This window comes from Ursus maritimus, unplaced genomic scaffold (assembly GCF_017311325.1).
Source record: "Ursus maritimus isolate PB19 unplaced genomic scaffold, ASM1731132v1 scaffold_27, whole genome shotgun sequence".
Lineage (NCBI taxonomy): Eukaryota > Metazoa > Chordata > Mammalia > Carnivora > Ursidae > Ursus > Ursus maritimus.
In genome coordinates, this window is record NW_024425230.1 from 20800102 (window position 1) to 20825003 (window position 24902).

At 43.4% G+C, this 24902-nt stretch overlaps 2 protein-coding genes across 6 annotated transcripts in view; one reads left to right on the forward strand and one right to left on the reverse strand.

The window, feature by feature from the left end:
- PEX11A (peroxisomal biogenesis factor 11 alpha) overlaps positions 1–3577 on the reverse strand; it is an 11431-nt gene extending 7854 nt beyond the window's left edge. For 3 of the 4 annotated variants that reach the window (XR_567718.2, XR_567717.2, XM_008687777.2), the window contains exon 1: positions 3395–3577. Coding sequence is in view for 1 of the 4 variants with exons in the window: in XM_008687777.2 (XP_008685999.1) it covers positions 3395–3450 (56 nt within the window). In the remaining 3 variants the exon portion in view is untranslated. The remainder of the gene's footprint in view (positions 1–3394) is intronic. The other variant, XM_008687778.2, reaches the window with a different exon arrangement.
- The window catches only part of WDR93 (WD repeat domain 93), a 45071-nt gene continuing 23725 nt past the window's right edge, over positions 3557–24902 (forward strand). The window contains exons 1-7 of one of the 2 annotated variants that reach the window (XM_008687779.2): positions 3557–3644; positions 8199–8540; positions 9162–9354; positions 10808–10872; positions 16911–16989; positions 18732–18847; positions 20438–20476. In XM_008687779.2, the coding sequence (XP_008686001.1) occupies positions 8241–8540; positions 9162–9354; positions 10808–10872; positions 16911–16989; positions 18732–18847; positions 20438–20476 (792 nt within the window). In that variant the 5' untranslated portion in view covers positions 3557–3644; positions 8199–8240. Of the gene's footprint in view, positions 3645–8198; positions 8541–9161; positions 9355–10807; positions 10873–12373; positions 12826–16910; positions 16990–18731; positions 18848–20437; positions 20477–24902 lie in introns of those variants that run through there. The other variant, XM_008687783.2, reaches the window with a different exon arrangement.

The window sequence follows — 24902 nt, forward strand, 5'->3', positions numbered from 1 at the left end:
CCCCCGCCCCCGCTCCGGCCAACACACACCTCATTCTGCCAGTCTTTGGAATTTTCATGTCTATGTGGATACCCTGTGCACACCTGTTAAATTTGATTTTCTCCTTTTTTTTTTAAGATTTTATTTATTTATTTGACAGAGATAGAGACAGCCAGCGAGAGAGGGAACACAAGCAGGGGGAGTGGGAGAGGAAGAAGCAGGCTCATAGCAGAGGAGCCTGATGTGGGGCTCGATCCCATAACGCCGGGATCACGCCCTGAGCCGAAGGCAGACGCTTAACCGCTGTGCCACCCAGGCGCCCCTTGATTTTCTCCTTTTAATCTGTCTTAGGTCAATTTGATTCTTTTTTTTTTTTTTTTAAGATTTTATTTATTTATTTGACAGAGAGACAGAGAGAGGGGGGAATGGGAGAGGGAGAGAGAGAAGCAGGCTTTCCACTGAGGAGGGAGCCCGATGCAAGGCTCGATCCCAGGGTCCTGGGATCACGACCTGAGCCGAAGGCAGACACTTAACGACTGAGTCACCGGTCAATTTGATTCTTAGTCTAGCTAGAAGGATCTTTGAGGGAACAGGAATTCTTGCTCCCTGACAAACTTTAATCAGATCTTTAACCATGGCCATTTTTAACTTTTTCATCGTTCTAAAACAGTTAGTACTTTACTCAGATCCTTTTACAAAAACTTCCTGCAAATGTGTTTCATCTTGAGACATTCATAAAAAGGAACTTTGACAAATACAGGTTTCTGAAAACCTTAAGATCATAAAACTGAACTGGGAAAGAATTTCTGGAACTAATGGAAGAACAGAATTTAAGCAGATCAAGAATAAGTAACATGGGATTAAATGAACTGAGGAGAATAATTATAATTGTGACACTTTTGCTTGAAACATTGATAATTTTTAATGTTTAGTTTTTCCAGATTTAAGAAAAGTTCTTCTCTTAAGCAATGATTTACAACAATTTCTTTTTCTCCCTATCTGATCCCTCCAGAATTCAAAAACTTCCATTGAATTCTTCTATATTTTTTGACAACATATTTATTTGGGTAAGTTCAGTGAGAGTTTGTTCTCCTTGTAACAGGACACAATTGGAAACATGGGTTATATTACCAAGGCTTTGACTGGAATGTCACATTTGGGAGACAGGCATTAACTCAGATATGACTAGACAGTTCTAAGGCTCTAAGGGTGAATCTATGGAGCCAGTAAAGCCCTTTGGAAAAAGAGCCTGACAGCTTGCTTACAGGGCTCCCAGCAGTCTTACCAGGTGAGTAAAGGAGGTCACTACCTGACAGGTTTAAGAACCTCAGGATATTTTGGGGCCCTCAAGAAGAGAGGAATTAACCTTAATCTCTAAGTATTACAGGTAAAGTCTAATGGCAAGTATGTGGCTTGGCTTCTGGCCTCAAGAGGCAGTTTAAAGTTCAATATGGAGATTCCTTATAAAAAGTTCCAGCAAAGCAGATTTTAAAAAGCCTATATGATTAATGACTATTTTTTTCTCCACTTATGTAATTATCAGGCCAAGTTTATCCAAACTAGATTTATTTTGCAAAGAAATTAGTCTTAATTTGGCTATCTTTGGTAAAATGAGAGTGATTATACAAAAAAAAATTATGTTTCAATAACACACCTTTGTGGATATTAGATTCAAATACAATTCATTATAAACTGGACTACACCCTGATTTCCTCTAGTTCCTTCCAATGCTTGGTTACAATTCTCCAAACTAATATTTTTGATATTTTTGACTTAAAATCATTTGGTAACTAAGACTGCCCTTTTTCCTAAAGCCCTGCAAACTGCATATGGATAACCTGATGTCAACTTCAGAAAAATCACAGCAGCTCACACACGAACAATCTTCATGCCTGGTGCTCTATGAGCCACTCAAAATGATCACCAGAGACACTCAAACTACAAACCAAGCCACTCTGTCAGACTGCCACCGCCTGCCCTCACTTTATGTAAAGATGCTTTAAACCTGACAGCTAGAAATCCTCGACTGGCTACATTCAGAACTCAGAAACTGGTTTATAATTTGATCTAATCATGAATCATTGTTTTTTTGTTTATTTGTTTCCACAGAAATGCCTTATTTATTACCTGATTATTTGAACCATAGGCCTAACTTTGAGAACACACTTGCATCGCCACCTCCTGAAATGAGTTTAACTAAAATGACCTATTGTCAGAACTAAGACACTGGTTCGAGAAGATGGAACACTCTGTCAGCTCAACTTTTAATGTAAGAAACTTCCAGGGAAGTTTCGGAAAAGGGAATTGTAGGGGCCAAGGGCAGGCCGCCCTAAAATGTGCCATTTGGGCATACTGAGTATTCAAAATAACAGTTACTTAAGAAACAGCGGTGCACGGACACTCAGACCCTCCTCTGTCCCCCAGAAAGTAGGAAACACATCTCCCATGTGAAAAATACCCTCCCTGTACTAAGGAAGTAAAAAGACATCCTTATCACCAGAGATATGGGCTTTAAAACAGAGAAAGTTGTAGAAACAAACCTTGTTATTTTTTTCTAATCCTGCTACCTCACCCTAAATCCTGTTTAGGATTCCCTCCTAAATAAATCTCCCAAACACCTGTTTCCTTTATCCTGTCAATTCCTCACAAATGTATTGTCTGTTTGTCTAAAATGTAGAAAAACTGCCTGCCTGGGTCATTTCTCTAGGTCTTAATTTCAGCACTGGACCTCTGTGCACACACCTTCCCCCCCCCCACCTGTTCTGTGTAAATTTAATTAGTAGTCTAGTTGAAAGACCTTGAGGGTAGAGGGAGAATTTTTCCTTCCCTACAATCTCAATGAGGTAGACAGGGCAATAATAGAAAAATACAACTTCTGTCTCTCCATAAGCATTTCATGGAGTATTTGAAGCCACAACCAAGTAGCTGGCTTCCCTGGCCACAAATGCCAACCCAAAGTTCATCTCAAAAAAAAAAAAAAAAAAAAAAAAAAAAAAAAAAAAAAAATCCCCAGGGACGCCTGGCTGGCTCAGTCGGTGGAGTAGTGGACTCCTGTTCTCGGGGTTGTCAGTTCGAGCCCCATCTTGGGTGTAGAAATTACTTTAAAAAAACACAAAATCCTTTAAAAAAAAAAAAAAAAAAGCCAAAACACAAAAACCTCCCGGGAAGAACGCCGAGTGGAGAGGACCCGGTCTTCCCCAGGTCAGGAGGGCGCTGGTGGACTGGTCCATCACGGTCAGGGCCTGGGGGGCTGCAGGGCCCGGTCCGGCAGAGTGCCGGCGAGAAGGGCTCCGGAACCGAACCCTGTCCTGCCGCGGTCCACTGGGCGAGTCCCTCCTCCGGAAGCCGAAGGACCCGGGACCCAGCTCGAGTCGCAGCACAGGGAAGGGGTGGAGGCCGCGGGCACCTGACTCACCTGAGGAGTCGGTCCCGACCCTGGGTCTGGTTGGTGAAGCGGATGAAGGCGTCCATGGCTCCTAGCCCGAGGCCACGTGTCGCTCCGACTTCAGTCGCGAGTCCTCAAGGGTGTCGCCAGGTCCCCGCGGGAGAAGTAGAATCTCCCCACCCCGCTGGAGGCGGCCGCGCCTTCGGAAGAACTACTTCGCGGGCTTCCGGTGGGCGCCGGAAGTGGCGGTTACTAAGGCGACGCCACGCTCCCGGACCAGGTGAGCGAAAACTCCGCTTCCGGGCTCGGGTTCAGCGGTTCCACGCGTGTCCCCGGACGCCCCTCGACATCTAGGGTCTCCTAGAGGGGAGCTCTGGGGAGGGGGGCTATCTCCCCAGCCTCCGGCCTTCCCGGAGATCCTGGGAACTCAGGAATCCCGTGTGGCGTCCTGAATGGAGATTCCCCTGAGGTTTGGGGGACTTTGGGGCCTAATCAGTTCCCACCTCTGTACCTCTGTTTCCCTTGAGCAACACCAGCTCCAGATTTGGGGAAGGAAATGGTTAGAGCAGAGATAAGCCAATGCGTGGCATGTATTTCCAGCATGGAGAGCTGGGCAAAGTGAGAGAATTTCTGCTCGGATCTTTGAGTACTAGATTGCTACCTGAGGAAATCCTGGAAGGGCTAATGTGGACAAAGTGGAGGCCGACATCGATTACGACGAAATTGCACCACAAAACGTTGGTTCTTTGAGGCTTGAAGACGTGGAATCCCACCCGTTCCGTAGCAGTAATATTACGAAATATACCCCCTACAATCAAAAAGTGAGGTCACCTATTTTTGTAAACTTTATTCCCTTGGTCAGCCCTGCCCTTAACATTTGCAGGTCCTGGGGTAGAACTACAAATAGGGACCCACATACCATGTGTTTATTTTTTATTATTTTTTAAAATATTTATTTTTAAAGATTTATTTTTATTTATTTGAGAGAGAGAGAGAGAGTGCTCAAGGGCGGGGAGGGGCGGGCAAGGGAGAGGATCCCGAGCACACTTGCACTGATTGGGGCTACCTCTCAGGACCCTAAGATCATGATCTGAGCAGAAACCAAGAGTCAGAGACTTAAGGACTGAGCCACCCAGGTGCCCCCAAAAGATTTTATTTTTAAATAAACTCTACACCCAGCCTGGGGCTTGAACTCACAACCCCAAGATCAAGAATTGCATGCTCTACTGATTGAGCCAGCCAGGCGCCCCCAGAGGTCATTTTCTTTTTCATGTGTCTATTGAATTTCTCCAGCATTACTTATTTTCCACTGAATTATCTTTGCACCTTTGTCAAAAATAAGCTGTGCATACATATGTGAATCTAATTCTGGACTCTTTATTCCGTTTCACTGATCTATTTGTGTATTTTGATGCCAGTACCACCCTGTCTTGATTACTGTGACTTTATAATAAGTCTTGAAATAGGTAGTATTAACCTTCCAATTCTGTCCTTTTTCTAATTTATTTTGGCTATTCTAGGTACTTTGCATTTCCATGTGAGTCATAAAATCAACTTCTTAATTTCCTTAAAAAATAAAAAAGTCCAGCTGGGACTATCATAGGGAGTGTGTTGAATTTAGAGATCAATTTGGGGAGCATTGACATCTTAACAAAATTGAGCCTTCCAACCACGAGGCAAGGTATCTCTGTCCACTTATTTAGGTCTTCTTTAATTTCTCTCAGCAATAATTTGCAGCTTCCAGTGTACAGGTCTTAACACATCCTTTGTCAGATTTATCCCTATTTCATATTTTTGACATTATTATAAAGAGTATTTTTTTATTTCAATTTTTGGTTTTTGTTGCCAGTATATAGCAATACAGTAGGTTTTTTTAATATTGAACTTGTATCCTGTATCCCTGCTAATCTCATTTATTACTGTTAGATTTTTTTGATAGATTTCATCAGATGTGGGAGTAAAGACAGTCTTACATTTTCCTTTCCAATCTGGATAAAACAGCTTCATCACCCCCCCAAAACTCCCTCATGCTATCCTTTTTAGATAACATCCTCCCTCCACCCGTACTCCTGGCAGTTACTGATGGGTTCCCCATTACTCGTTTTGTATTTTCTAGAACGCCATATAAAGGGAATCACTGCGCACCAATTCTGAGACTGGTTTCTTTCACTGTGCATCATGCCTTTGAGATTCACCCATGTTTTGGAGTGGATCAGTAATTTTTTACTTTTTATTACCATGTAGTATTCCATGACGTGGCTGTACCACAACTGGTTTATCCATTTAGCTGGTGAGGAATATTTGGATTGTTTTTGATTTGGGGCAATTGTAAGTAGAGCTGCTACAGACATTAGTGTACAGACTTGTGTGAATATAAGTTTTCCTAGTCCTAGAGTAGATATCTAGGCGCACAATTGCTGGGTCATATAGTAAATATATGTTTAACTTCGTAAGAAACTGGCAAATCCTTTTCCAGAGTGGTGGTATCATTTTGTATTCCCAGCAGCAATGTGTGAGTGTCTGAATCTTCATTAGTACCGTCAGTGTCCTCAGTATTTTTGTATTGTATTGTCAGTACTTTTTTTATTTCATTCTCATAGATATGTAGTAGTGATCCATAAGTTATTAAGAAGTGTGTTATTTTTGAGGTTTTGTGTATTTTTAAATATCTTTCTGATTTTGATTTCTAAAATAATTCTGTGTGGCCAGAAAACATACTTTGTATGACTTGGGTACTTTTAAATTTATTAAGACTTGGCTGATGGCTCAGAATATGATTTGTCTTGATAAATGTTTCATGTGCACTTAAAAAAGCATCTGTCTGTCCACTGCTGTTGTTGGGGGGGGGGTGTTCTAGAGCACTGCTCCACTGTTCTTCACTGGGGTTTCCTTAGGAAGTCTGCTGGCCTCCTTTATTTTGTTTCTTTATTCATGTCTTTTTTTCCTCTGGCTGCTTTTCACATTTTGTCTTTATCACTAGGTTTGCTCACAATGTGCCGTGGTATAGATTTCTTCATGTTTCCTTTGCTTAGGACTTGTTTTCTTCTTGGATCTGTGAGTTTACAGTTTTCATCAAATTTATGAATATTTTGTCTATTTCTACAGATTTTTTTGGCCTCTTCTGTCCTTTGGGGATTTCGATCACACTTACATTAGGCTGCTTCAAGTTCTCCCACACCTCACTTTCTTCATTTTTTCTCTCTCTTCGTTTCAATGTTTCTATTGCTGTACCTTCCAATTCACTAATCTTCTGTCCATCTAATTTGTTTTGCTCTGAGAGCTTGTGATGAATCTAATTGAATGTATTCTTCATCTCAGACATTGTAGTTTTCATCTCTGAAAGTTCAGTTTGGGTTTCTTTGTCTCTTCCACATCTCTAGCTAACACTTCCTCTTGGTTTTTGAACATGTGATATACATTTATAACTATTTTGTCTGCTAATTCTAATAACTGTGTTGACGATGAGTCAGCTTCAGTTGACTGACTTTTCTCTTTATCATGGCCGTGTGTTCTTGCCTCTGCCTGCCAGGTCATTTTTTTTTTTTTATTGGATCCCAGACATTTATTCCATTGGATGCTGGATATTTCTGTAGTCCTACAAATATTCCTGAGCTTTGTTCTGGTATGCAGTGAAGTTACTCAGCAATTTTTTGATCTTGTCACTTCTAAGATTTGACTGGCAGTATGAGAGCAACATTTATTCTAGGGCTAATTTTTCCCACTACTTGGCAAGATCCTTCTGAGCACTTCACCCAGGGTTTGTGAATTATGAGGCTTTCCATTCTCCCGGGTGGAAACCGGCATTATTCCTGGCCCTGTGTGAGCTCAGCTTACTGTTCCTACCTGTAATTTCAGGTGGTTCTTTTCTCTCATCTTGAGACTCAGCTAGCTCCCCTAGTCACGCACCGGAACATCACAGATGTCCTCTAACAGGGCAGGAAAGAGGATGGCGGCAGGTTTTTACAAGCGTGCCATGGCCCCCCGGCGCTCGGACAGTGCAAGACCTCACTCTGCTACATGTGAAGTGTCTTCAAATGGACCTCATGTGCGACATTAAATGCCTTTATTTAACTGTAATTTTGAAAGCCTGTTTATAGTTTGTATAGTTTTGAGTGTTATGAAGTTCAGATTACTTGTTCTTTTCTATGGACTGAAACATTAGGCACACACACAGCCTGGAGCAGATAAGTTGTAATATTTTTGTGAATGTTTAATTATTTTGATTTTGTGGGGATTTTGTTTTGTTTTAGTCCTTTTTTTCCCCCCTAGTCTCAAACTTTTCTGTAGGCCCTGGAAAAATCTCATAGGTCCTGGGCACTTGGTCTATGGAACTCCTGGTTGGTAGCAGTGGGCCTAGAGAGAAAGGACGAAATGAGACCGCAAGGATTAGAAGTGCTTGAACGGCATCTGGTTGGAGGCGAGGGAAAGGAAGGAGTCACTACCCTACCCAGCTGGCCTGGGCGCAGTCATTTGCAGAGATGGAAGAAGGAGGAGAAGACCCAAGTTGTAGGAGAGAGGGTGAATTCCAGTTGGGACCGAGGACAGACACTCTCTGAGCAGGAGCAGGAGCAGGAGCAGGAGAAAGGCAACAAGATGGCCACACAGCGTCTTGAGCTAGCCTGGAGGATGCGCTTCGTTAATACCCATTTCTGCTGGTATCTTATGTAAGAAGAGCATACTCTAGTGATGTGGTAACAATCCTGTGATGAAGAAGGAGAGTGTCAGTTTCTAGAATAAACAGTTCCCATGGGTTTTTGTGGTAGAAAGGATGATGTGCTGTCTTCTGGTAACTTCTTTTTCTTCTCAAAGTACCTTCGCTTGCTTCCTTTATCAGCTTTTCCGAGTGTCCTAGACGTTCCCAGTGCCAGCTTCTGTGATGTCAGTCCCCAGAGGAAGTCAAGTCCAGAAGAGGCTCTCCAGTTTTATGAGAAAGGGGCTGCTGGAGGTGCCGTCCCCCACAGAGAAGGACTGGCCGAAGGATGATGAAGATGATTATGTCTTCGTAGATTTGGGTCAAGAGCCGGATTCCTTGCCTCAACCTTATCGCATGATCAACAAGATGGTGGACCTTCTGTTTGACAGGTGTTGGGAAGTTATCCAGGAGAGGCATGCACTGAAGGAAGTTGAACTCAGCCAGACCCAGCCCACCACTTACCTTCCACTTGTAGAAAGCAAGGTATGGAGCAGCTGACCAGGAGTCCCTGTTTCCCAGTTGAGTGTTAATAAATGAATATACCTGATCCAGAGAAGGAACTCCTACAGGGAACCTTCACTCATTAAGACAGGTGCATTTTTGAAAGATTATTAGGTGTGCTGTTGTTGATTAAATGGATCTAATAATTGCCCGAGAGAAATGGGTGTTCTGATTAGTTGAAGATTATACAGAAAGTCTTTTATATTCTATTGTTATTTAAAAATATTTCTGAATGTATTAATCACTCTCTTGCTTGGTGGTTGAGAATCTGCCAGTGTCTCAGCTGTAGCTCTTTCCACAGCATTCTAGATGAAAAAGGTACAGGGAATGGGACCGCTTGTCCACTCATCACAGGGCCTGTGGTCATGGTTAGCATTGTAAATGTGTACTTATTCTCAACTTACGTGTGTTCTCTGGCTCCTTTCTCCTAGAAGTAAAATGCTATGACTTTCTTGATGTTTGGGCGATATGTAGATGAGCACTGTTTGCGAGTGATATTAAATCTAGGAAGGGCCCACATGCCTCTTTGAAAAATCAGCTCATATTCTTGTAGCTGGTGGCAGCTGAAAATCATTCCTTTTTTCTTTGTTTTTGTTTTCCCAGCTCAACAAAATGCCAAATTGTATGGCGATTTCCCAAGACTACGTCTTTATTGGAGGAGCCAAAGGATTCTCCATCTATAATCTGTACAGTGCTAAACGAATATATATTTGGGAGAAACTTAAGGTTGATGTCACTTCCATCTGGGCCACAGATTTGGGGAATGAAATACTTATTGCTCCTGTGGATGAAATGGGTACATGTTTTCCTCTTTTTTTTAGCTGAATTTATAGTTATCTGTAGACTGTTCAATTTAATCTCCTTTCCAGGTATGGGTAGGGCCAGACCTGGAGACTTCTCCCTGGTCATGTAGTATTAACTAACATCCACAGAACAGGAGGGTGTGCCAAGCACTAGTCTACATTGCACATAGGTTGGCCCATTTAAGCCTCACAGCAGCCCTAGGAGGTAAGTATGATTTCTTATTCCTATTTTTCAGAAGAAGCAACTGAGACATTGAGGTTAAAGAACTTACTTGAGGTAATATAGACGGTGAGTGGCACAGGCAGGATGCCAACCTGCCAACGTGGACCCAGAGTTCACATCCTTTGGGCACTCAGAAATCCTACTGCTCATATAAACCAGGGATTGTTTCTTTCCCTCAGCCTGAGAATGAACCAGGCCTTCGTGGGGACGATGGTACACAGAATTGTAGACCGTGTCGTGGAGGACAGTGTTTCTGCAGGAGAGTGACCTGACCAGATTGGCATTTTAGGAAGGACACCATGGTAGGAGGAAGTCAAAATGAGAGGCAGAGATGTGGTTGTGTAGTAGTTTGCTTGTCCAGGGATGCAATTCTGTACTATCCCCAAAGAAACCTGTCTTCTGGTGGGAAAGGAAGGAAGGAAGGAAGGAAGGAAGGAAGGAAGGAAAGAAGGAAGGAAGGAAAGAAGGAAGGAAGGAAGGAAAAAAGGAGGGAGGGAGGGAGTCAGACTAAGAAGAACTGTTGCTTTCATCAAAGAGAGAAATTATGAAGGTCTGAACCAAGGCACGGGTCGTTAAAGTGAAAGGAAAAATCATACTATGGTTATGTAAGATGCTATCATTGCGGAAGTGAGGTGAGGGATATATGGGAACTCTTGGTATTATTTTCGAAAGTTTTCTATGAGTTTGAGCATGCGCAGCCTTGAGGCAGCTAGAGGGGCCATGCTGATACTCAAGAGGAGTCTGGTCTGAAGACAGGACTGCATTTAGCACGCTGCGTTACATCTACTTGGTTTCACGTCTGTGACCCTCAGCGTAATGCACGTAAAGGCAGAGCCTGCCTTGGTTGTCCCTGGCACATTTGTGGTCATGGAGCAGATATCCCATGGATGTTTATTGGGTTGAGTTAGACCTTCACCCACAGTGGGCCCTTTGCCTTTCTGGATTATGGGTGTCGGGGCAAGTTAGGAGTGTCTTACAGAGGCTTCCAGGACAAGAGGATGGGCCACAGTAGGCAGAGAGGACCCACGAGGGAGAACAGCCTGAACATGTCAAGTCAGGGATGGAGGAAGCCAGGGAGACTGAGTCAGCAGGGGCCGTGGAGAGGCCAGGAGGAGACTTAAGAATCCAAGAATCCCTGAGCGCAAGATGATAATTCAGAAAGTCAGATATAAAATTCCAGGTCTTCTTTGACTCATTTGTCTGTCTTATGTTCTCTGTTTCAGGTATTGCTAGACTGTTTTATTTTTATAAGGATGGTCTTTTCCTAATCAAAGCCATCAATGAAGTGGTAAGTTCCTGTTCTTCCACCTAGAGCTGGGCCAAAAGCTGTAGCAAGTGAGTTTCCTTTTACTATGGAGGTGACGACAGCTGTCCTAGCGTAGAAAGATAGAGACTCTCTGGACAGAGAGCCACCTCTAAAATAGCCAAGTTAAAGACCCCCCACCAGCTGAGGGTACATGTTGAATGCCTCGGATTTATTTACCCTGTCGTCGGGAGAAGAAAGTTACCGGAACCCCAGTCCAGACTGAGCACCAGACCAATATATTCAGCAACTATTTACAAGTCCCTGGATTTTCCAGGCTGCTTCACAGCCTGTTCCCTTGCCTGTGCTGTTCCCTCTGCTCAGAGTGCTCCCCTTGCCTCCCTACCTCCCATGTATGCCTCTTAAAGTTCCCTCATTCCCTTACATTTCCTTTAAGACCAGCTCAGATATCTCCTTCCCTGAGATAGTTTCCCTGGTATGCCCCGAAGGAGCCAATCTCCCTCCTCTGTCCACCCCCATACAGAACAGAATCTCTATCACAGTGTTTTCTCCACCCTCCATACTTATTTGTTTGTATGACTTCTTCTCTTGGACGTAACTGTCCTGAGGGCAGGGGCACGTCTTACTCACCCATGTATCCCTTGTTCCGAGCACACTGCCTGTATACCCTGGGGTCTCAGAAAGTGTTTTGTGAATTGATGAGTCAAAAAAAAAAAAAAAAAAGAGAGAGAGAGAGAGAGAGTGAGAGGGGATTGTTCAGAGTAGATTTTTAATTGCAGTTTGACTTGTAAAAAATACCATTGATGGGCATCAAAGCAAGTCAGTGGGGAAAAGAAAGTATTTTCAACAAATGATGCTGGAATGCTAGACTAACAAGTAAGGGGGAAATGAACCTCCACCGCACTTTTCACCATATATAAGAATTAATTTGAGATGGATTGTAGGTCTAAATGTAAAGGCTAAAAACATTATCCTTTTTGAAGAAAACATGGGAAAATATTTTAGCCACCTTGGGGAAGGCAAAGATTTCTTAGGACATGGAAAGCACTAAATATAAAAGGAAAAATTCATATTGGGCTTCATCAAAGTTAAAAACTTCTTATTCTCACACCATACACAAAAATTACCTTGAAATGGGTCCTATGTCTACCTGTAAAATCGAACATCGTAAAACCTCTAGAAGAAAACACAGGAGGAAGTCTCATGACCTTGGGATTGGCAAAGAGTTTCTAGCTGCAACATCAAAAGCACAATCCATACAAGAAAAAATTGATAAGTTGGACTTCATCAAAATTAAACATTTCTGGGGCACCTGGGTGGCACAGCGGTTAAGCGTCTGCCTTCGGCTCAGGGCGTGATCCCGGCGTTATGGGATCGAGCCCCACATCAGGCTCTTCCACTATGAGCCTGCTTCTTCCTCTCCCACTCCCCCTGCTTGTGTTCCCTCTCTCGCTGGCTGTCTCTATCTCTGTCGAATAAATAAATAAAATCTTAAAAAAAAAAAAATTAAACATTTCTTCTGTAGATGACACTGGTAAAAGAATAAAAAGACAAGCAGTGGCCTGGGAGAAAATAATTGTAAATCACCGATCTCATGAATGGCTTGTATCCAGAACATGTGATGAACTCTCAAAACGCAAACTCAAAAACAAGGCAATAAACAACCCAGTTTTCAAAATGGGTAAGGGTTTGAAAAGAAAAGACCGCTCACCAGGGAAGATAAATGGAAAGTAAGATGCTCAAGCCTCCTTCGTCCTCAGGGAAACGCAAGTCACAACCACAGTGAGCTACCACTACATGCATCAGAATGCCTGAAGTTGAAAAGAATAACCATACCAAGTGTTGGCAGAGACTCAGAACAGCTGGAACTCATACTGCTGGTGGTAAAGTACAATGGTACAACCATTTTGGCAGCTTTTTTTTTTTTAAGTTTTTTATTTATTTAAGTAATGTCTACACCCAAACTCACAACCCTGAGATTAAGAATTGCACACTCATCCAACTAAGCCAGCCAGGTACCCCTTTGGCAGTTTTTTTGAAAAGTTAAACATACAGCTACCGTACGATCCAGGCGTTCCACTCCTTGATATTTACACAGGAGCACTGAGAGCATATCTCCGTACAAACACGTGTACGTGAATGTTTATAAGCAGCTCTATGTGTCATAGCCCAAAACCAGAAGCCACCCAAATGTCCATCAGCAGGTGAGTGGATAAGCAAATTGTGGTGTACCCACCCAATGGACTGAACGGTTAATGCACGTAACAACCCGGATGCGTCCTAAAATAATTACGCTGAGTGGAACAAGTCAGACCCAAAAAGAGTACACACTGTATGGTTCCATTTATCTAAAATTCTAGAAAATACAAACTAACATAGTGACAGAGAGCATCAGTTTTTGCCTGGGGTGCGGTGGGAGAAAGGTGAAGGGGATGATTACCAAGGGCAGGAGGAAACTTTCGGGGGTGATGGATATGCTCATGGTCTTGTGGAGATGGTTTTAAGGGATACACATATGTTGAAACATCAAATCGTAGACTTGAAACGTGTAGTTGGTATATGTTATTATATCTCTAATAAAGCTGTTTAAAAAAATTAAAACTTTTCATCAAAAGATGTTATTAGAGTTCACTCTGTAGCAGGAACTGACTGGAGCCCTGAGAGCCTTGAGCAGCCCCACTGGGTGCTGGCCAGTGACGCTCACACCCCAGGAGGAGCCACAGGTGTCGTAGCTGGCCCTGGTCAGAGTGACCACAATCCTGAGCAGTGGGGCAGAGTCCCAGCAGGGGCCTCCACGATGCCCCTGCCCACACCGCAATGCCCCTGCCCACACCACCTGCCGGGGTGCAGGGAGCAGTGGCACCTGCTGGTGGGGACAAGAAGGTCATGGCAACAGAGGTTTAGGGACCAGTCAGATGGTCCTTGTGCAGAACAGACATGGTTTCATCAGCAGCAAGGACACGAAGAAAGATGTATTTGGATAGCAGACTGCCATAAAAGGTAACCCCAAGAAGGGACTTTTCGGTATAGGAGATGGAGAGATGGAAGAGTTTGATGTTGTTGGAGGAGAAAGTGTGCAGAGGCAGTAGGCGTTATAGGCCCTGGAGGAGTTCAGTGCAAGGCAGTTTTACTAACTGCAGCAGAACAGAACCACTGTGAATGCTGCCACGTCTAGGGCTAGGCCTCCATGCAGTTACCAGGGGAATTCCAGACTAGTGAGAGGAGGGAAAGGAATGAGGGGTCAGAGAGTGCCCCTGAAGGTCAGGCCCCACAACACTGGGCCTGGCGCAGCCGACAGTCCCCACCTGCATGTGGGTGGAGACCCTGCAGGATCCCGTCACACCATGCCCACCCTCCTGTGCAGAAGCGATGGAGGGGGTTGGCAAGCAGGACGCAGAAGCAGGTAGACCAGTGAGAGAATCTGTATCAGGGGATGGGTCCTCCTCACCAAAGACAGCCTGGAGAGGACAGCAGTGAAGAGAAGAAGGAAAATCAAGGAGGTGAGACCCAAGGTCAGCAGCCACTTCAACCCTGCAACTTCTATTATTGATGCAAATGCCTGGAAAACCTAAGCCATGATGGCAAAGGGACAAAAGCAGCTGAGAATTCAGGGGAGACTTCATGGCCGAGCAGGGCGGGGCTGAGCAAACACAGGCTAACCACCTGTACCATCATGCACTTCAGTCAGCGCACAAGGAGTGATCTCAAAAAAACTATCCAGACTATCCCAAAATAAAAGGTTTTTGCACAGCAAAGGAAACCAGCAACAAAATGACAAGGCAACCTACAGAATGGGGGAAGATATTTGCAAATGACATATCTGATAGTATCCAAAATATATAAAGAACTTATTCAACTCAACACCCAAAAAACAAATAATCCAATTAAAAAATGGGCAGGAGAATAAAATATGAACAGACATTTCTCGAAAGAAGACATGCAGATGGCCGACAGACACATGAAAAGATGCTCAACATCACTCATCATCAGGGAAATACAAATCGAAACCACAATGAGATATTACCTCACACCTGTCCGAATGGCTAGAATCAAAGACAAGAAATAACAAGAATTGGCAAGGATGTGGAGAAAAGGAACCCTTGTGCACTGTTGGTGGGAATGTAAATGGGTGCAGTCACTGTGGAAAACTATGGAAATTTCTCAAAAAATTAAAAATAGAAATACCACAAGATCCAGTAATTACACTACTGGGAATTTACCCAAAGAAAACAAAACACTAATTTGAAAACACCTCTGTGTTTACTGCAGCACTGCTTACAATAGCCAAATTATGGAAGGACCCAAGTGTCTATTGATGGATGAATGGATACAGAAGATGTGGTATATACAGACACAACGGAATATTACTCGGCCATAAAAAAGAATGAGATCTTGCCATTTGCAACATGGATGGACCTAGAGGGTATAATTCTAAGTGAAATAAGTCAGAAAGAGGAAGACAAATACCATGATTTCACTCTTATGTGGAATCTAAGAAACAAAACAAACAGAGAAAAAACAGAAACAGACTCTTAAATACAGAGAACAAATTGGTGGTTGCCAGAAGGGCGGGAGGGTGGGNGGTAGAGGTGGGGGGATGGGTGAAATTATGACATTCCAGCAGTAAGAGGCGAACGAAAGATTGGAGTTGAAGACCTTAAGTGCTTGTTTTTCTACCATTGACCAGACAGCTAGAACTAGTGGCATTATCTATGCAGCATCTGTTTTTTATTTTTACTTGAAGATGTCTCTTTTTGGTACTACCAAGTGGGTTTTTCAAGAAGTCTGGTTTTTCTCTATATACCTTTAAATGTTTTAAAATTGTTTCATATCTAGCCAAGTTGAAATTTTTGTTTTTATTTTTATTTTGGGAGAGAAAGAGATAGAGAGCAAGTCTGGGGTGGTGGGGGAGAGGCAAAGGGAGAGGGAGAGAGAGAATCCCAAGCAGGCTCCGTGCCCAGTGCGGAGCCAGAAACGGGGCTTGATCTCACCACCTGAGCCAAAATCAAGAGTTGGATGCTTAACCAACTGAGCCACCCCGGTGCCCCTAGCCAAGTTGAGGTTTTTAAGCACCTCATTTTTAATTTGTAATAAAACATTACAACTTGATTTTTTTTTCAAAAAAAGTCAACAAAATGCAAGCACCTATGAATAAAGGTCTTAATAATAACAATGATCTTTGTTATAAAGATTCAATTAAGAAAATGAAAAAGCAAGCCACAGACAACCATAAACATTGAGTCTCTCACCTGGCCTGAAATTTGAGCAGGTTTCATACTAGGGTTATAGTCAGTCTCTTCTTGCTATGGACTGAATGTTTGTGTCCCCACAGAATTCAGGTTGAAATCCTAATCCCCATTGTGATGGTATTAGGAGGTGGGGCCTTTGGGAAGTGTTTAGGTCATGAAGACAGAGCCTTCATAAGTGGGATTAGTGCCCTTAGATGAGGCCCAAGAGAGCTCCCTCAACCCTTCCACCATGGGAGGGCACCCCGAGGACGTGGCAGGCAGGAAGTCTATGAACCAGCACATGGGCTCTCACCAGACGTTGAATCTGCCAGATTCTTGAAATCTGGAAATCTTGGCGTTCCAGCCTCCAGGACTGTGAGAGATAAAGGTTAATTGTTTACGAGCCCTCCAGTCTGTGGTATCTTGTTATAGCAGCCCGAACAGATGAAGGCACCTGACCAGAGTTTTCGTGTCATATAGAACTTTAGTTCGACTCATTTTGAATAACTGAGTGCTGACGTAGGTCTCTAGAGTTTGCAGAGATGACCCGGAGAACAGATAGTATGCAATCACCACAAGCTTCAGGAGTATTTAAGAAACCAGGAAATATGTCCAAAACCTTTAGGCATGAAATCGAAATTCCACTTCTTTACATACGATCTTGTCCAACGGCTATACATAAATAGGAAGTATGAGGCAGTTTGAGGCAGCTTTTCATGTCTCAAGCACCAAGAGGATTTGTGTTCCCTGGTGTGACCCACAAAACACCCCAAAACACATTCCTCTCCGTCATCAGGCTGAGCTTTACCCCATCAGCCCCTCTCTTCTTTTCAGGATGATGCCAGTAAGCAGACCACCTGTATAAAGATGGAGATCTCTCAAGGAGGGGACTTCGCAGCCTTCCTCCTACAAGGCAAGAGTAACCGAAGGCCGATAAGAAGGTTCCGATTTGTAGTCTCTTCCAGATAACCACCCTTTTTCAAACTTTTATTTAGAAATTATTTACAGGAGAGTTGTAAAGATAGGTACAGGCTTCCCCTGGACCCTTCGCCCAGCTTTTCCAATACCGACGTGTAATATGACCACAGTACATTTGTCAGAGTTAAGCAATGACATTGGTATAATACTATTAACTAAGGGTGGTGGGTTTTTTTTTTTCCAGATTTTGCCTGTTTTTCCACTAATATTTTTGTTCCAAGGCTCAATCCTATTAGTCATCATGTCTTCTTAGTCTACTCCGATCTGTGACAATTTCTCGGTCTTTCTTTGTTTTTCATGGCCTTGACACTTTTGAAGAATACCAGTTAGATATTTTGTACAATGTCCCCCAATTTGAATTTGCCTGCTGTGTTTCTCATGATTCAACCAGGGTTAAGGATTTGGGGGAGATGCCACAGAGGTGACGTGCTCTTGTCATTGTATATCAGGGGGTCTGTGCTAGCAACAACCCCTAGTTAACTGTCGTCTGCCAGGTTCCTCTACTGTTAAGATATTGCTTTTCCCTTCCCACGCTGTGTTAGAAGCAAATCACTATGTCCAGGCCACACTCAAGGGCAGAGGACTTAAGCATCTCTTCTTGGAGGTAGGAGGATCAAAGAATTTGGGGGCATATGTTGAAAGCACCATAGTAATTGATAAATATTTTGGGATAGATACTTTGAGACTATGCATATATCCCACTTCCCCTAAAAGTATAGCCCACCAATTCTATCATTCATCCTTGGATTTTACCTGCTGTAATTATTACTGTGGTGATGGAACATCTTTTATTCAAGTGGCTGTTAGCTTGATTTTTAACTTTTAAATATTTAGACAAATGGTATATAGGCCTCTATATTCTTGCCACAGGCCCCTCGAATGTTAAGTGCTTGAGGAAAGCATATACGTTACAATGCTTTATGCATTGTATTTATGCTTCAAAGGAAGCTTTTATACTCTGTCATGTTTCCTAGGCCCCAACAAAGTACCACAAGCCGGGTGGCTTAAAACAAAAGATATTTATTCTCTCCCAGGACTGGAGGCCAGAGGCCTGAGGTCCAGGTGTCCAGATGATTACTTGTTAAAGAAAACACTTAGCCAGAGCCCCACACCAAGGGGAAGCAACCCTTCCTAGGTTGACAGGTATTAAGTATAGAAGCTGAGCGTGTTTCTGTGACAAGTTAAAGCCCCACAACCACTTCTGTGGGTTGTCATTTCCAGAAACACCAGTCAGAAGAATGCTCTTGAGGGATCTCTCCCAGTTCCAGCCCTCAGCCATCCCCCTCTCAGTTATGGAGTCAGTGTAACCCCGCCTTCTTCCCCTGGAAAAGCTGTATGACAAAACGTCGGTAGAATTTACCACTTGGAACCTAGAAAACATGGGGACCGGGCAGAGCAGACAGCTTGGTTAAAAACTGTAATATCAGTGCTGTGAGGGTGAGGAGCCCGGTTTCCTTCACAGGGCGGTGGCCTGAGTGGGGGGCCCGCCAGCTCTGCGGGGGTGAGGACTGGCAGCGACCCGCTGCAGGACCACGTCTCCTTGGGGTTGCCCAAGTCTCTGTTCCGAGGGTGCCTGCTGGTCCCTGTGCTGGGAGTTCTGAGAAGACAGGCCGTTCCTCACGGGAACCTTGTCGCCTGCTCACAGTTGCTCAATGGCTCCTTGGTTTCCCAATGCAGGAGCCGGAGACATTTGGCTGGATGTGTATAAATTGCCCAAGGAGTCTTGGCTCAAGGAAGTGGAGCACCCCCAACCAGCTGTAAATCCGAAGAAAAAAGTCAGACAGCCACAAGTGGTAGGAAACATCCCTGTTTCCCATGGATATGTTTCTCCCTACCCTTGACCCACATCTAGCCTGAATCCGCCTTGGAATTCAGGACAAATGGCGCCTTATGGAGGCTGAAAGAGAAGACAGGAGGCACACTGGCCCATGACTCCAAAATCGATTTGTTTTGGTTAAAAATAAGATATTAAAAAGTAGAGAGGTCCTCAATAGTGGGAGCCTCACTCTCTCTCTCGTCTGAGTTGCCCCTTCACCAAGACCACTTCCAGGCATTTCTCTGGGAGAACGAATGCTCTTTTATCCTGATTCCTGTCTCAGTGGTAATTTTTTTCCCCATCTGGGCTGAAATAATCCTTCCATGCCTCACTGAATTTCCCAGATTATGGTATAAACAGGCTGTTCTCAATATACAGGAATACATATATTCTTCATATTATTCTTAGACAGTAGGAGCTCTACCATTTCAGTTTATTTTCTTATTCTTACATTTTTTAAAAAGTAGTCTCTGTGCCCAACATAGGGCTCGAACCACCACCCGGAGATCAGGAGTCACGCACTCCACCCACTGAGCCAGCCAGGCGCCCCCATTTCAGTTTAGTTGCATGGGATCCCTGCGCCTTGTGCTGTGTCTTTAAAATATAGCTCCTCAGTAAATTGTCTTTTGAAACTCAATTTGCTTATCTATCCACTTACTATTTTTTAGCCAACAACAATTATTAATTGGGTGTGCCTTTAAAATGCACCGTATCAGGTGCTAAGCGACTGGGAAATTATTAATGCAGGAGAGGGAGGCGGACTCCCGTTCACTGCTGAGATCACTGAGTGGCTTCGAACAAGGGCCATTTCTCCCCAGTGAGTGTCTTCAAAGCGGGGTATAGTCCTGATCACTGGAAGAGTCACCAGCCCAGAGATCTTCCTCCTCGAAACTCTTACAGAATTTATTTCTTATACCTCTTTTTTGGCACCTCCCATACACTACCTTGATTTTTAGTTATTCCTGTGTGCATGAAAGGTTTTTTTAAATTAACTAGATGATAAATTTCTGGATTGGTAAGAACATTCCTCCTGCTTCTTATGAACCAACACCACAGCATCATACTTAGTACCTAACGGATTATTTGAGGGCTTCCTGTATTATCCAGCTGGGAAAACCACCTTGGAATGGGGGTGTTTCTCACCGTAATTCACTCAGTTTCCATACACTGAGAAGCAACCAACTTACACCAGTCACAGGGGTCGTCCTGGTGACTATGAGTTACATGTAGAGTTGCCTAAATAAAATTGTCAACGTCGCCAGTATATTTTGCTGATCAGAAATATTTGCTTCGACTTAGATTTTTGGAATGAGCTCCTAACTGATCTCCTTACCTCTTTTCATTCATATTTCTTCCTATTGCTATTTCCATTTTCCTCTCCTACATTCTAAGATCCTGGACGGTAGGGATCCTGTGTTAAAATCCTGCAGGCCGGGCAATCACGCAAATGTCAGTCCTCTGACAGGATGAGTTCACTACTGACGACAGTGACAGGGAGAAAGAGATTAAAGGGAGGGGGCACATACATCGAGCCTATTGCGAATTAATTTCTCACTTTTCTCCTCAGAATACTCTCGAACCCGTGACTTCAGAGAATTTAGAAATGGTAAGGAACTTTAAAGGTAAAGAACTTTAAAGAAAATCTCCAGGGAGATTTAGGTTGTGTGCCACGGGTTTCTATTTTGACTTGAAATGTACTTTAAATACCAAGTATACTAGTAAAATATTCCACTAGGGCGCAATTTTCAGATTCTCTGTGCCTTAATCTCGTGCCTCATATCCACTAAAGATGGCCCCCTATCCTTGAGGATAATTGACCCAGGTCGTTTGTCCAGACAGGGGTTTCCATGAAGATAAGGGAGATGAAATTTCAGGGCCCCTCGCTTGTATGGCCCATTCCGAAGCCTTGCAAGGGGCCCTAACAATGTGTTCCCATGTCCATAGTTTTGTAAATTGGCAAAAGTAACATTTTAACCACAGCCACTTAATACCATTGTCTTCTTTTCACTCACACTTCCCCTGTCACCATTCACTCCATTTTGAGTGGTATTGGGATGGCCATGGGCATTTTGTGTTCAGAATTTTGTGTTCTCCTTTTTGCAGAGGCCCCTACATTATATATACTCAGGCTCCATGAGACCCAATTTGCCCCTGCCAAAGTAACAGCCCAATGCACCAAGCCGAGTGTCCTGAGGGGTTTCATCTTCGTGTTGGGATAACTTAGTGGCTTCCCTGGAGCTTCCTGGCTCTCCCTTCGAGGCATGCTTTCCAGAGCCTCCGCTCTTGGGAGGACTCAGGCTTGCCAGTAGAGTAGAGGTCGCCTCCACGTGGAAGTCTCTCAAGAGCCCTCCCTTTCTCCCCCTTTTGAATTACGTTATGTTACGGGGCGCCTGAGTGGCTCAGTCAGTTAACATCTGCCTTTGGCTCAGGTCATGATCCCAAGGTCCTAGGATCCTTCCCTGCATTGGGCTCCTTGCTCAGCAGGGAGCCTGCTTCTCCCTCTCTGTCTGCCCCTGTTTGCGTGCGCTGTCTCTCTCATGCTCATTCTATCTTTCAAATAAACAAAATCTTAAAAAAAAAAAAACCAGCTAAGATCTAAAAAAGGAATAAATAAATTACGTTATGTTTCAAATTGTACAAACAATATGTGAACATATCGCTCTGGGAAAAGCCAGGTAGTTCAGCGAGAGCAGCTGTCTCCACAGGCCCTCACCATGATTAGCTTGATGTGTTTTCTCGATCTTCAGTATGTATTTAGATTCTCACGTCAATTTATCTTAAAAAGTATAGTTTTGTTTTATGGGAATGTCTTTTCTATGGGATTTTTTTCTATTTTTGTTTTGTTTTATGAGAATTTCCTTTACTATTTATATTTTCTTACAACCTTGCTTTTTTTTTTTTTAACTCATCCACTTTTTGGCAAAATTTTTCAGTGTCAAATAAACCCACCTTGTTCTTTCGACCTCTTGTATTCGGTTCCGTATTATGAATATACCACAGTTTATTTGGGGTATGAGTCTATTGCTGATACTGAGGATATCCCCAATTTGTGGCTTTAACATAACACAGTGAAAATCTTTGTAAATTCGTTGTCTACCTGGGTGCTTCTGAGCATTCAGGGACGTGCGTTTTTAGTGTTAACATAGGTACTGCTAAGTTGCCCCCCGCAAAGTGGCATGACGATTTAATCAATTTCTCCACAGCCTCTCTGACCTTGATATTATCTTTTTTTTTTTTTTTTGCAAACTGATGGAACAAAATGGCATCTCGTGTAATTTTCATTGATCTCCATATTTTTTATTGGCCACTGATGTTTTCTTTGAATTGCCTGCCTGTATCATTTGCTTGTTATATATTTGCTCCAATTTGTTGTTTCCCTTTTTCCTTTGTTTATGTGCTTTTCTGTTCTAAAGAAGTTTTAGGTTTGGGGCACCTGGGTAGCTCAGTCAGTCAGGCGTCCAATTCGATTTTGGCTCAGGTCATGATCTCAGGGTTGTGAGATCAAGCCCCACTTAGGGCTCTTTCTCCCCCCTCCCCCACTGTGTATGTATGCACGCACTCTCTCTCTAAAAGAAAGGGGGGGGAGACTTTTTTTTTTTAAAGATTTTATTTATTTAACAGAGAGATAGAGAGCATAAGCACGGGGAGCAGCAGAGGGAGAAGGAGAAGCAGGCCCCCCCATTGAACAGGGAGTCCCCAGGACCCTGGGATCATGACCCAAGCCAAAGGTACATGCTTAACCAACTGAGCCACCCAGGCACCACCCCAAAAAGACATTTTAAGTTTGAATATAGTCAGAATTTTCTATCCTTTTTTTTTTTAAATACTCATTTCACTGAAGAAGGCTTTCCCTACCTCAAGGTTATAAATAAGTTCTCCTGTGGTTTCTTCTAATAATTTCAAAGTTTTGTTTTGACATTTCACTCTAATTCATAGGGGAGCGTCTTTTGTGAATGGACTGAGGAAAGGGTCAACTTTTATCTGTTTTTTTCAAATAGCCAATCATCACACAAATATCTTTGAGTAATTCATCTTTTCCCATTTGTTTTGAAATGTGACCTTTTATTATTCCTATATATACTTCTATGCTCTTTATCCTGTCCCATTACAATATTCCTCTGCCTACACCAGGACCTTAATGAACTTTGGAGCAAAATTGCCAGGGTTCTAATCTCATCAGTGCCACCTGTATATGCTCTGCTCTGTTTTCCATACTTTTGCTGTTGTTTACCTTTGGGGAGAGCTCATTGGCTCAGTCTCTTCACTCTCTCACTGAGTTTTTCATTTTTGCATATTTTCATTTACAAGAGCCTCCCTTTGTTCTCTGATTGTTTATTTGGTAAATACTATGCCTTCCCTAAGAACATTTATGATCATTGTTGGTGTTTCTTCTCCATGTATGGTCTGTTTTCCCCAAGTTGCTTTTTTCTGTCTATTTGTTTTGGTCTCTGTCTTTTTGAAGAGATGCTCTCCTCCCATGTCTGGTGGTACTTGGCTCTCTACTCATAAGAGTAGGAGTCACGGGGAAACTGACAGGAAGCCAGCCTTTGGGCATGGTTGGGGCTTGGTGACTGTGGTTTTGCTAAAGAGTGCCCCAACTGGGCTTCAGTGTTGGGAAACACTCATGTTAGTGTCTTGGAGAGTACAGGTTTCTCCTGCTATCTGAAGGGAGAACATTCCTATGAAACCCTTCCTTTGCCAAAATGGTGTAAAGTGAAGAAGAAATTCCCATTAATTTATATGGAAAAATTTTTGAGTGTTCCCAGACTCCCAAAATAACCTCTCTTAGGCTTTTCTGATAACTTAGGACATATCTTGCTAATGTATGTATAAAATAAATTGACATGAAGTACAGATGCTCAGAGACACAGCCAAAAGCGATGGTGCATGGTGCCTACACTCTGGGTGTAGCTCCCAGGGAAGGATGTGGGCGGGGCCCCTGCTCTAAGGGGGTGCTGGGTGCCTCTCTGACTGCAGCTCTCACCTGAGTTGCAGAGGCTTGTGGGGAAGACACCTTGGGGGTCGGGGGTGGGGGTGGGGAACTTCAACATTCAGTATGTCAACTTTAACTTCATTCTGTTGGCTGTGTGGAGTTAGGGAGTCTAAGAGTTTATGTGCTTCTTAAAGAGATTTTCAACCAATCCTGTTGCTGGTCCCACTGGCACTTCCACTCGAGACACCTGGAGCTGCCAATTTCTTGAGTCTTAGGGTGTTCGTGGTATAAAGCAGATGACTCCCAGGCTTTCTCCCCTACTGGTTCAGATCGGACTTTCTTGCGTCTGCTAAATCATTTAGCTACCTGCTTTCCAACTTCAAAATTTTCTTGCTTTTGTCTCCTTTTATTCTCTTATTTCTTATGAGTTTATTCCTTTTTGAAAAAGCACCTTTCTGTCATTTTAATGGGATTTCAGGAAGGAGAGGTGTTAAATGTTAAATGTTCACACTACCATCTGTATTTTCCAGCTAGTTATTGCTAGTCCATCATGACTGTAGCAGTATTCATCAGGTCCTTAGCTGCAGCGAAGAAATTGGAAGGATATCAGGTTTCAGAAAATTGGAAGGAACCAAGGGAGGGTAGGCCGTGAAAACACTGTAGCCAGGACTGCACTCCCACCGCTTCTGAACATCACCACCCCCGAGAGACACAGCCACCAAAACTGATGCTGGGCTTTCCATGATGGCTCTGTCACTAGGCTCTCGACATGGCCACCTCCACTGTGAATAATTTCTCTACTGTTTCTAGATCTCTGTGTCACTTCCTTAAGAGTCACAGTCCTAGGCAGGGACACACAGCTGGTTGAGCATAGGTCATGTGTCAACACCCTGACCTCCAAGGGAGAGGAAGAAGAATCTGGCTCCTTCATTTCCTTAGAGGGAGACAGATTCTCCCAGACTCACACAGTAGGGGAGCCCTCTCAAAGAAGAAAGGGTATTTAGGGCTGGATAACCAAAAAGATGACCAATGTCCACTACACTAGTGCATAGGGAAGCTATTGATTTTTGTGTCGATCTGTATTTGGGTGAGGTCAGCA